At 28.5% G+C, this 14,032-nt stretch overlaps 2 protein-coding genes across 2 annotated transcripts; one reads left to right on the top strand and one right to left on the bottom strand.

Moving 5' to 3' along the window:
- Window positions 1-1,730: 1,730 nt before the first annotated feature.
- Window positions 1,731-2,889, top strand: LOC114178469 (protein SRC2 homolog). The gene has a single exon (XM_028064396.1). It carries the CDS (start codon window positions 1,833-1,835, stop codon window positions 2,700-2,702), a length of 870 nt encoding a protein of 289 aa, XP_027920197.1. The 5' UTR covers window positions 1,731-1,832; the 3' UTR covers window positions 2,703-2,889.
- A 3,670-nt stretch (window positions 2,890-6,559) lies between these two features.
- LOC114178559 lies at window positions 6,560-7,525 on the bottom strand. The gene has a single exon (XM_028064552.1). The coding sequence runs from the start codon at window positions 7,425-7,427 to the stop codon at window positions 6,810-6,812; it is 618 nt and encodes a 205-aa protein (XP_027920353.1). The 5' UTR covers window positions 7,428-7,525; the 3' UTR covers window positions 6,560-6,809.
- Between the last annotated feature and the right edge of the window lie 6,507 nt (window positions 7,526-14,032).

Raw genomic sequence — 14,032 nt, forward strand, 5'->3', positions numbered from 1 at the left:
CTGGTACTTAGTAATGACAAAAGGGGTCATGGCCCCCAAATTCTTTTACATTTATATATTGATATATAATTTAAATATGTTTTTTAAAAATAAAATATTTTTAATATATTTTATGTAATTAATATTTTCAATTTTTTTATATATTTATATCTATATATAAGGAAAATTCTTTTTCTTTTTATATCTATTTTTTAATTTTATCTTTTAAATATTTTTTAAATAAAATTAATTATTTTATTAATATTATATTTTAAGTTATTATTTATTTAATTTAACTAATTTTTATTTGATTATTTTTTTAAACTTAATTTTTATAAATGAAAATTAATTATAATAAAATTATAAAAATTATTTATATTTAATTTTATAATTATAATTATAATAATTATTATTATTATAATTTTATTATTTTTTATCATCATAAAAAAAGTAAATACAATATTTTTACTAGTTTATATAAAAATTATGAGATTACGTTTTTGGTTCTTATTTTTGTTTAAAAATATCAAATTGGTCCTCAAATATTTTTATAGTCTTAATATGGTCCAATTTTTGAAAAAAATGATGCAATTTATTATTATTTTTTTTGTTAAATTTCTTGAACCGGATTAAGGTTTTTCATTAGGATTGAAGTTGTGAATAATGATGGTTTCCTTGGTGTAATTGACATAATCCTAGTGTCTATTTTGATGAAAAATTCTTATTCCGCTTCAAGAAATTTAACGGAAAGCATTAAATTGCATCAATTTTTAAAAAATCGAAACCAAATTAAGACTAAAAAAAATTAGAGGAACAACATGATATTTTTGGACAAAAAAATATACAAGAAGATAATTCAACCAAAATTTTGACACCCTTAAAATATTAGTCAAAGATTCGTCACTGTTATGTCAACTCAGACACAACTATCTACCTAGTACCTAGTAGGATGTTAGTAGGATGTGTGATTTTATCACTCTTTAAGTAAAAAAACTATATAACCTAGTGAGATAATTACTTCCATTTATCACGAAAGTTGAATGTTATATTTGTTAAATTTACTTAAAGAAGGAAAAATCTATAAAGCTAAGATTACAAAAATAATTATCAGATTAATTGATTTTCATATTGTGTTTTCATTATTTTTCACACTATGCGATAAAAAATTTTCTCACTAATCAATACCAGCCACTAATAAATGATATAAATTAATTAAATTATTATAAAAAGATTAAGTTAATAAATCATATGAATTTTTAATTTTATTTAATTTATTTTCTGAACTATAATTCCATCTTTAGCAAAACAATAACTTAACAATATAATTTTGCCAACTAATTATCAAATCGCATGTCAAGAAAGGAAAATAACTCCTTCCTTTCTTCCATATAAAATGACATAAGGTACAACTCTTTAAAGCATATCACAAGGTTGTTGTTGAAGCTTTTTATACCATTCTCCTATAAATAATTAGCTAAGTTAGTTTTTTCCTCCAAAACTTAAATTATCTTTAGATTGATCTATCACGCCTATAAGGTACACATACTCACTTTGCTTTTATTTTATGAAGTAATTTGTTGATTTGTTTCATTTATCTAACAATATCCACGTGCATGTCAGGACGACAGACACGGCACATTAGCACATACTGTTAACGTGAATGGAACACCGAGAGAACCTTCCATTCAAGATTACTACGGGACATGACAGTTAACGAATTTAACATTGAACATTAGTTTTCTCGCGAAGTTTCTCCTTGAATACGCGCACAAATACATCTATAAAACCTAAGATCGCATCAAATTTTAATTCCAACGTTAAAATTTTTCTAAACCCCAAAAAATCACGAAACAATGGAACCAGAACAAAGATCCATAGAGGTGAAACTCATCTCGTGCAAGGACCTCAGAGCCTTCAATTTTTTCCAAAAGCTCACAGTTTACGCCACCGTCTTCATCGACAGCGAGGATCCGAAGAGGGAAATGACGGAGGAACGGAGGCAGCGACAGCGAACCCTAACGCACAGAGAAAGCGACGGCGATGGCAGCAACCCCGAATGGAACAACTACGCGCGTTTCGATTTGGGGAAGCTTTCGCGCTCGCCGCGCCACTCCGATTACGATGATCTCTTCCTCTGCTTTGAGTTCCGCCACGACGGCGTCATCCTCGGCGATAAAATCGTCGGCGAGTGCCGCGTGGCGTTCTCCGATATGATCCGCGACGGAGCCGCCGGCGCAGCGAGGATCGTGAGCTATGAGGTTCGATCCCCCGAGGGAAAGCCGAATGGTGTCTTCAATTTTTCGTACAAATTGATTGGGTTTGGGATTGGGATTGGAAATTGGGGTGGGATTGTTAGCGGAATGCACTCGTCGCAGATTCTCCAAGGGAGAATCTCCGGGTACCCTGTTCTGGCACCGGAGGATTGCGCGTGCGCTCCCAATAGGGTACAATATCCCACGTGCGACATTGATAACACGTGCTGCTACCCAACGGTTGCGTTGCCGGTGGGGTGTCCCGTCTATCCGGCAGCTGCTCCACCGCCGCCGGTTATGCTTCCGTCGTACGGAGAGTTTCATTTCAATTACCCACAACCGTCGTCACCGCCGCCGCCGGTTGCGTATCCATATCCTCCCCCGCCTCCTCCGGCGGTGCATGCTTATCCTCATTTTGGGCCGGAGGCCCATCCATGGCTACCAGGCCCGTATAGTGAACGCAGGTGGTAATGGACTAATGAAGGGTTCAAAGGCCATAATTTTTCTGAGGTGTTTATTTTGACAACGTGTAGTTGTATAGTTTTTTTTTATTTTTTTATATTTTCTCTTTTTTGTAGGGTTTTCCATATTTTATATACGGAAATTTTGTTGTAAACTTTGTCGTCAATATTTTAATTTTATTTATTTATTTATTGTTGTTTTGTTGGCCGAGGGAAAAGGAGTTTTTACCTAATTGACCTAACTTAAAATTACTAACTTTAAGCACTTCTTAATCAATATAAATCCAAATGAAAATGTTAGGTGAATTAATCATACTATTAGCGAGAAACTAAAAAAAAATCACTAACATTAAAAACTAGAAGAGGCATTGTATGAACAGTAAAATGGCATCAAAATATGTTACATATACTTTTCTAACTTATTTATAATCAACTTAACTAGTTTGTCATAATGTACCAATCAAATGTTTGACTCATTTTCAAGATAATAGTCATTCAGTCACCAAGTATATGTGATCATGTAATCTTTTGAATTTCATGGTATTTATTTAAATAGTATACTTTAGTGTTTATGGGAATGAATTCTAACCTTCGTTTGCATTCATTATTAAAAAAGATAAGTCAAAATTAAAAAGAAGAAATTATAAATTTACTTTTGTTTATGTTTTAAAGAATAAAGTTATACAAATTTAGAAATTAAAAAATATATATAATAATAATGATAATAGTTAATATTTTACAACATTTTATAATATATAACATTTATTTTATAATAATTTACATACATTGTTAAATATAATTAACATTGAGATTTTGTTAAAAAAAATAATAATGAAAATTAAAAATTTAAATTAATGATTAAAGTGCAATCATAATTAAATCTATTTATTAATTTAATTAAATAAAATAGGAAATAATATAGATAAAAATATTTTATAACGACAATTATTTCGTGGCAGTTTTCTTAAACTGACATTATCTTATTAAATTTTTAAACTTATATTATATTTACAATCAGTTGACACAGTATTTGAGATTTTTTCTTTGCATGTTAACTTTCATCTTTCTACTCTAACTCAGTATATGAGTGTGTTTTTCTTCCTATGGCAAGTGATATGCTTCTTTCTCTCCAACTTTCCCACGATTTAAGGTTTTTATTATTATTATTATTATTATTATTTTACACTACCATAGAACCAGTGATGAAACTTGGACAAAATATATAGAGGTGCCAAATTAAATTTTTTATATATAATTATTTTTTTAGTTCAAAAAAAAATTATTTTCTCTCTTCATTTCCTTTACATCAAACAAACACACATAATAGTAGAATAAAAAAAATATGATTATTATTCACTATTATATCATACCAAACCACCAATACCATTTTAGATAAACTATTCGTACATCATCAATTTGATTTAGTGGACATTGACAAATTGAGGACGCTTCTCCCGAATCGCGTTCTAATGAATTTTTAAATTTATTATATGTAACTCTAGGAACTTTAGAGATTTGTTTTTCCATTCTCATGAATTCTTGTTCCCGTTTAGTTAACCAAATGCATTTTTTTTATCTTTATTATAACTCTTCCTCTTTAAAAAAAAAAATTAATTCTTTTACTTTTTATCATAATCTTTCTAATATAAATTTATCACCTCTCACCTATTTAGAAAAAGATAAAATTTATCTTCACAAATCACAATTGTCACATTGCAAAACATAACAAAACTCATACCACTCTAATTAAATAAGCAATACTATATAAATTCAAAACTTTAAAAAATTTATCATACGTAATGAAAAACACAAAATTCCTAAATTTCATAAGTAAAGATTATACTAATTTGGAAAGAATTATAATTAGGGTTCATACTAATTTCATAAAAGAATTCCTAAAATCATAATTAGGGTTTATACTAATTTGGGATAAATTTGGGAGAAACATCCTAAAAAGAATCATACATCTAATATACATAAATCATAATAAGATATTAACCTTGATCTCATGCGAGAATGTATACTTCAATTTCAATCTATGTGTTTCCCAACCTTTGTTTCCCAATCATAAATCTTAATATTTCTTTCTCCTCGCACCACCTCATAATAATTTACATGGTAAAAGAATTTTATAGCTAGAAAAAAAATTTCCTACTCTCTTTTGTAAACGAATGTCTCCATTAAATTTTTTTATTTTATCTTTACTTTATTTTTTATTATAATTTTCCATAATATAAACTTAATATAAATAATATATAAATATATAAATATATTTTAAAAAATATATAAATATATAAATATATTTTAAAAAATATATAAATATATAAATATATTTTAAAAAATATATAAATATATAAAAAAATAAATTGAAAACATTTTTGGGAGAGGCATGGCTCCCCTGTCATAACATTGTTCCGCTGTTGCATAGAACATTCATTCTCTTCACGCACGAGCCATCATCTATTCTAACGGTTGAAGTCATTCTCCCTTCGGTTACACCTTTTTTTTTTTTTTATAAAGTAGTGACGAATTTTCAACGAATATTTTGAAGATATCAAAATTTTAGTTGAATTAATTTTTGGTCTATTTTTTCGTTTAAAAATGTCATATTGATCTTCTAGTTTTTTGTCTCAAATCGGTTCCAATTTTTTAAAAATTGATGAAATTTGATCTTTCTTATTAGATTTCTTGAAGCAAAGTAAGAATTTTTCATCAAAATTGAGAATAGGATTATGTCAATTACATCAACAAAGAAAATCATCATTATTCACAACTTTAATTTTTACGAAAAAAACTTGAGCCAATTCAAGAAATTTAACAAAATAAAAAGACTAAATTGCATCATTTTTAAAAAAATTAGGATCAAATTGAAACTAAAAAAAACTAGAGGACCAACTTGATATTTTTAAACTAAAATAAAACCCAAAAGTAATCCCAAATCTTTTATATAAATTAGTAACATTGTATTTACTTTTATGATAATACAAAATAATAAAATTATAATTATTGTTATTATTATAATTATAAAATTAAATAAAAATAACTTTTGTAATTTTATTATAATTAATTTTTATTTATAATGATCAAATTTTAGAAAACAATTAAATAAAAAGATGATTAAATTAAATAAATAATCGCTTAAAAAATAATATTTTGTTAAAAAAAAAAAAGAAAAAATGGAACCGAGTTTTGATATGTTTTCTGGCCAATTCATGAATAGTAAAAAAAAAAAAAAAGTCCATTTTGATAAACCCAATTTCTGATGATATTGACAAGTTGAAACGAGCAATCGACACCAAGTCAATAATATAACAACTACCCCGAAATTGCAAGCTATTTTTCATGGGAGATGATACATGAACATTCCCATTTCTACTTCACACCTACACAACACAAAAAAAAAAAAGACTATATTTTTATTTCAAAATATAATATTATATATATATATATATATATATATATTAGGTTTTTAGGTGTTAAAATAGGGATAGGAAAACTTAATGGTGTCCAAATAAAATTTTCCATTTTCCATATATACTCTCTTACTTTATCATTGAAACTTAACTATCCACGTCCTAGGGAGAATAGGCATCATTGCACACAGCCACCAGACAGACATGCAGTGATTAAATGAAAATCAAAAATGGAAAGCGTTAATTAATGGTAGTTGAAAATGGAGCTGGTAGGTGAGGGATCTCACATGTCTATGAAAAACTAAGAGAAAAATAACACAAGAAAATGTTGCTCAATGGTCCACACTTCCCCACCTACATGCCCACAACTATGTAACATCATGGAACCTGGTTGGTAATAAAAAAATTCCCATTCAACAACATACTTTATTCTATTTTTCAAGCATACAAGATGTTACGACAAAATAGTAATTCATTTCATTTAGGTTTCTATAGTGACAAATGAAACAACTGAAGTACAGAATGAGAACAAAAATATTCAATGTCCAAAAACGATCATGTAATGTAATAAACAGCACGACACCAATTTACACAGACAACGAAATGCAGAATTTGGGACAGCAAAATCCCATGAAATGGTCTCAACAAGTGCAACGCGTCATTATTACTACAACTACATGGTGTCGGTTTCTTCCTTACATCACTTAGTAACCTAGGAACTGCACGGGACTCTGCGACCTAAGCTGTTCGTAGAACCTTCTGATAAAATCCTCAGCCTGATCATCGACATGATCGTTTCCAGTTTCTTCACTTTCATCCAATGCAGAATAATTGGACACCCTCACAGAAAACGGTGAGAGAAGAGGGCTCTTTTTCTCTCCAGGGACAAATATGTTGAACATGTAATCTGGGGTTTTTGGCAGGGTAACCACACCCTTAGGCACATCAGTTTCAACCTCGAACGAAAAACGGTGTTCGTCATCGACAACTTCAGGGGCATGGATACAGGGAAAGTTGAAATGGTGCTTGCGTTTTGGCATGTGGAAGAAAACAGGGTTTGGACTATTGCTGCATGAGAATTCATAATGCACCCCTAAGCCACCACGTGTCACACTCACAGGGTTGTTGTTCTTCTGGTGGTGGTGGTGGTGATGTGATGACATGAGATTGCTCAGAGATTTTCTGACGTTCCCTTTCTTCATCATCAAGTTCGTGTCCATGATCATCTTCCTCTTTGATATAAGACCCTTCCTTATCATGAAGAAGGTTACCCTCATCACATTCCATAATCTCTTTGCCACAACAGAAGAATGCACCTCCATTTCTCAAACTATGTGTACTTACAATATTAATAGTGAAGAAAAGGGTTTCTTGATTCTACTACGAGGCTTTAAGCACCTCGTAGAAGAAAAGAGAACCCTGGTGTGAGAAAGTGGGAGGTGAAGAGAAGATTATATATAGGGGATTATTTTAATTTTTTTTAATGTTTATGGAGTATCGCAAAGGGCATATAATTAATGAAAATAAAGTGGGTGGTGTTTTCAAATGGACACAACAAAGCTTATAAAATGTTTTTATGGAAATAAAATTAATGTGATGAAATGAAGAAGTAGTTGACGTGTTCAATCGAAATACAGCTAGAACACACCGTGTTTGGGATTATTAATAGAGGAAGTTCAACGTCTAAAAAACATGATCTGGCTGAAACAGTGAACAGCCAACAAGGGACCCATTGGTTGTGTTTTTTTCAATGATGAAGAAGATAAAAGTGGGAAGCTTCATTAAAGTTTGAACCTTTGAAGCTCCAAAAGCAACTCAATGTTGGGGACACGTGCCCCTTTGTTCGTTTAGTGTGTACAACTGTTCCCCCACAACCCTTCCTTATGGATTAAGTGATTAACTATGGAAGGTTCACAAGGGGTTCTTGCCCTTCCTCTTTTGGCTAAACTTTTTTTGGATACATGTTACAGAGGAAAACAACATAATTTGTTGTCCTCAATAATTTCCTATAATGTTTCTCAAATAAGTGCTTCAACACTTTCGAGTTTCTTTCCTATACTACTTCGTGTATTAGTCTAGAAGTGCAACGCGTTGCGCGAGTTTTTCAAAGTTCAGTTTGAATCTAAAGAAGTGTGAATTACAAAAATAAAAAGTTATGAGTATATTATTAAGTGTAAAGAAAAGGAAAATTCGAGAAATACGTGGGGGTTGGGTTATGTTCTGTACAAGCAATCGATTTACGTTACGTTTTGTAATTAAACAAAAGTATCATGATAATTGAATTGAAAGTATAACAAAATATATTACTAAATTTAACACACCATTAAGCTAATAACGTTTTTAATTAATTTAATGTTGTATTCAATTTAGTAATGATATTTTTTTATACTTTCAATTATTATGATATAATAGCATTTTGTTTATTAAAATGTGAGTAATAAAACTGAAGATTTGTGGTAGATAAGATAACAATATAGAACAAAATATTACAACAAACCATTATTTACTTCTACTATGATAAATTTGGAGTTTTAAAAATGCAAGTAGGATACAAATCTCATCTTATATGTTAATATTGTGTGGTTGTGTTATGCTTGAATTTCATTTTTTAACATAATAATAGAGTCATTGTTAGAGTTTATCCTAACGAAATTTGTTGTTTATTAAACATATTATTTCACCAGTTATATCCATTAATGTCAAGTTTCACGCTCGATATATATATATATATATATATATATATATATATATATATATATATATATATATATATATATATAATGAGGGAAGTGTGTTGGAAGTCTCATATCCAACTAAAGATAATGTCAGTTTTAAAGTATATAAATCGATGTAAACCTTACATTTTCAAATCACTTTTATTTGTTTAAATTAAAATTAAAATCTACTTCTTAACAATTTTTATTCTCAAAATTGAGGAATTACACCAACTTAATTTTACATTTTATAAGATGAGAATTTATCTTATCCATACATATACTATATAAACAATAATGATATAATAAAAATCTTCTCCAGATGCTTATATAAACAAGATTCAACCTTTTGACAAGAATTTCTAATGTAATTTTACATGTTTAGAATAATTTTTGTTTTTGTTTTAAACATTTTACCTGCAAATCAAAATATAGTTCAAACTTATGCATTAATTCAATCGTATTTCTACGTAATGAATAATGAAAGCATAAATATGTGCTAAATTACTTAACTATAAACTGCATAAATTTATTCTTAACACGTATAATGTGATCTACAAACTATAATTATAAAGACATATGTTAAACTACGCATATCATAGTGATTTTTATTAGATGATCATGAGCCTATAACAATCACTATATCTGCATTGGTTCAGTAATTAATTCTTTTATTTTTTTTTCGTTGTTATATTTATTAAATTTTTCTTTCAAAAAATAGATGAATTCATGAATGATTGAGATAAAAGGGTTTCTGTATTAAAATTGCATTTTGGGAAAGCAAAAAGATGGGCATATTGTTTACTTGCATAGCACAAAGTTTTTGTTTGATCAAATAATTGAAGGAAAGCTCTTTATTGAAATTTCACTTAAAAAAAAGGGAAAACCAAAAGATGGACATACAAACATTTGTAGGCAAAAAGAGTTGAAAGTTTGTTAGAAGTTTGTCAACACAAAAGACATTGAATGGTACTTCCGTATAAACAAAGGTTCCAGCTATTGGCAGCTAGGTCTAGTGTGAGAAACCATACAAAATAAAAATAATAATAATATACACATTATTTCAATCTTGGCCTATAGTTTATTATTAATATAAGATTAGAGGAATCAAAGTATGTTCTTGGATCCAATATAAAATAGGAATGTTATTCTATTTTCACGATAAAATGGCGGCCATAATAGGATAATAAATCGATATATAGCATGAAATGGTACAAAATTGGGTTAGATTCTTTGGTGTAATGTGCCTTATACGAAATTCATTGCACAAAACATTTATGCATGAATTGTGGTTTAAGTTGCCATTTTTTACACCCTTTCGATATGATAAAGTTTGTCCCTGGCTAGCTAGCTTCCTAGCTAATTAACCATAGAATTAATGATATATATTGCATTAGTATTTTCACTTTTACATTTTCAACCCATAATCTAAGGATCAATTTGAAAATAGTGTTGTAAAACTTATTTGTTATTATATTGTGAAAGTTAAGTTAAACATTGAAAGGTAGAATTACATAATTTTTGTTTAAGTCTCTATGTTTGATTTGGTTTAGGCTAGAATTGTGTACGGTTGAACATTAGTCTAAAAATTACTTTTTACATTTGTTATTTAAGATTTATTACATTCATTTTGAATTTGATGAAAATATTATTAATGTAATAAATTGGACAAATTTTATATTGGTTGTAGAACCAATGTAATTGGCCCAAATTATTGATCTAGTTTAGATAAACAAATTCAATTAGATATAAAGATATTAAAATGTGAGTATTTATAACAATTATTTAGATAATTTTGGACTCGGGATGAATGTAAAAGAGAGTCACTAGATGGATTTGAGAGGATGGAGATATGATTGTGATGTTATTTGGATTAAGGAATTTGAAGAAATGAATGAAAAAATTTAAAAGCAGAGTTTATGAGAGTTTAAAAATGATGTGATAAGGTATGATAGATTAAAAAACTATTTTAATATTAAAAATAGATTATTACCCATTTACCTTTGTATATAAATATGATATAAATTTAAATTTAAGTACTGGAAAGTATATTAAAATGAATTGAATTTCTTAATTGTAATTAAAAATATTTAAAATGGAAAGATATAAAAATAAAATTATTAAAAAAAATTTGGAATAAATTTCAAATCATTCTCTTAAATAATTTATTTTATATTATTATTTAAATTAGTGTTAATATTATTATTAATATTAATATTAATTAAAAATAAAATTGTAATTTGTTAAATTTGTTATTATTAATTTTAATTATTAATATTGTTACTAATACTTTTAATGTTTTGATTTATTAAAAGTTGTGATTGAAATGCATGAAACATGTAATGGAAGCCCCTTCCTTCAATTAATTAATTGTGTTATAAAAAAATATAAGAAGTTAGAAAATTATAGAAATTTGAAAATAAAACCAAGGTCATTTTTGTCTTTGACCTCCTCCTTTTTTTGACACACGTGCGAATGTCCTTAACCGTCTTTTAAGGATATCCATTCCTCTAAATTAGTGTAAATGAACAATCAACCTACTCGCACGTCCATTTTCTCATATCTTTTATATAAGTAGCATTCATAGAAACAAATAAAGACTTAAAGATTAAAAAATTTAATAGAAATTAACAATTTAGAAAGCCATAGAAAATGTAATAAAATTGCAGAATTGTTTCATAAATTTATAGAATAGAGAAGAAATATAACAACCTAATTGAAGAACGCTACATTGAAGAGTTAAGTTGCTGAAGAAGTTGAGCGCTGCTATACTATATTAAATACTCTATGAAAGCTTTCTAAAATAAAGAAAAAGTTGAGAGGACACTTGAATCTAAATTGCTTAAATATAAAAATAGAACATTATGTTTAATGGGCTAATCCAAGCCCAATTTAGTGGAAGATTTTGAAAAGAAAAAGAGAGGTGCACTTGAAGCTTCGTGGGTGCAAAGAGAAGATAAAGAAAGTATAAATACTTGGAGCAAGGAGCATGACCTAACAAATTGGTGGGTGCACACAAGGGAATTTGAATTCTTAAAATTCAAATCTCACTCCATAGATTTGAAACTCATGAGATTTAGATTAGACTTTGTATATAATTTCTCTTACATCTATATTTATAATTGAAGATGACTTCTAGAAAATAGTTATGCATCCTCTCTTGCAATTTTTTTTTTGATATATTGAATTTTAGGAAATAATTATTGGCTTTTTTAGTGTGAAGATAGTTCTTTGAGTCTTGTCTTGATTCTTAGGATTAAGTGGTGATTTTTTACTCAGATTTTTTGTTTTTTTTATTGTCGTCTTCCTCTTCTACTACGAGGGGTGCAACATTCTCCATTTCTTAAGTTTTTCTTTTCTTTTCTTTTTTTCTCTCCATTTTTGTCATTACCTTGTTATTTCTTGTCTTGTTGAAGTTCTTCATTCTTAATCTACTCATAGATGCAAGTTTTCATATTTATATATAATTATGGATTAAATTCATGCTCATTAATGTCTTTTAGTTTTTTTTTCTTTCTTAAATACTTAGATAAGTTTAAATAAATGAAATTCATAGACTTTGTTGAGGTGTACAATTGATTTTTTTAGTGCAAACTAGTATGAGACCCGTGCGTACGCACGAGCCTTTTATTGTGCTTTTGTTATTGCTGTTGTGTGTATTTTGTCTTTATGTTATTGTTGTTGTACTCATTTATTTTAATTATTAGATATTATATAATTTTAAAAGTAAATAAAATTATTGTTATTCTATCCAGCTATATAGTTTTGATTTATTTTTCAATCAGTTGTAGAGGAATCTAAATATAAGAAAATACTCTTTTGAAAAAGCCACTTAAAAAAAGGTTGTGTGTTTCCAAAATAAAAAGCTGAAAGAGAAAATATCTGAGATATATTAATAATTACTTTGTTGAAAAAATATGTGGATTTTTGGCAGCAACGCATATTCTAAAAAGTTCAGAGAGTCTTTTCGTATCTCTGCAAACAGTGCATTGCAGATTTGGCTTTTCAGTTTCATATAGTTTAAACATTCTGTCCTTTCGTTTTTCATTTTTACGTTCCTGAATTAGAAGAATCGGGTGCCCTACAGACTTCCATTTTCATCTGCTTGCATGGAGGACAAAAGTGCAAAACGCTTTAGCTTTAACAACTTTTTCCAGAACTCCATAATGTTTATGGATCGTAAACAGGTTTGTGTTTATAGTTTCGTTCTTTGAATTTCTTTTTCGTTGTAAAATTTCTTGCCGACTTTAATAATCATCATGCATTCGTCCCTATAGTCGTTTTTGTTATAAAGATCATTTCTTTTTGGGTTTTTTAATCAACCTTAAAATCTGGGTAATTTGTTTTTCAGGAGTTTTTAGATTTTGACGAAGGGTTCTTTTTGGAATGGGCTGATACGTTGGTAATAGGCACAAATTTTTTCTCAGATCCGAGGGGAAATGTTTTGAATATTGAATTCGAGGAAAGGCTTTTGGCCGAGAGGAAGTTTATCGGTGGAAAACAGATTTTAGATTTTTATGATATAGATGATGCTGCATATATATGTACCCTGTATTGAGGTGATTGATATTTTAGGTTAAGAGTATTTGTCATAACCTGACCAAGAAGCTAACTCAATATGATGTTGAAGCTTCATGTCTGGTATGCAAATTCTTTATAGTCTTTAATTTGACCTTGGTATTTTGCTTTTGCTGGTTTGTCTAAATTAATTGCATTGTGTTTTAGTATCTACACTCGAATTTTGCTAAATAGTTTTTGGATAAGGATAGGAAGAGATATTTCATTACCAATGAAACCTGTAGACGCTGGCCTTGTCGAATTTGATGGACTGGAAGAACTTGTTATGAATGCTATATCACATGTGGGTGGAAAAGATTCTGCAAAGATAATCTGTTGGTTGCTGGTGATATCATTCAATTTGGAATGGACAATGAGAAGAAAAATATAATCCATGTAGTTAAGGTTTAGACTGTAAAGCCTTAGAAAGTTTTTATGTAGTAGTTTATATCTTCTCGGAAACATTGAACACCTAGAATACTCTAGTATGTTTTTACGTACATCTATATATTTTATTAACTACTCTACTATTTTATTTATTGTGTTAATATTGTGTGCTCAATATTGTTAATATGTTTATCCGTAGTTATATTTTTGTTTTTATATCCGTTATTGAATTTCCTTTGTCGATGATGAATTAGTCTTTAATAAACAAT

Source organism: Vigna unguiculata, chromosome 1 (assembly GCF_004118075.2).
Source record: "Vigna unguiculata cultivar IT97K-499-35 chromosome 1, ASM411807v1, whole genome shotgun sequence".
Lineage (NCBI taxonomy): Eukaryota > Viridiplantae > Streptophyta > Magnoliopsida > Fabales > Fabaceae > Vigna > Vigna unguiculata.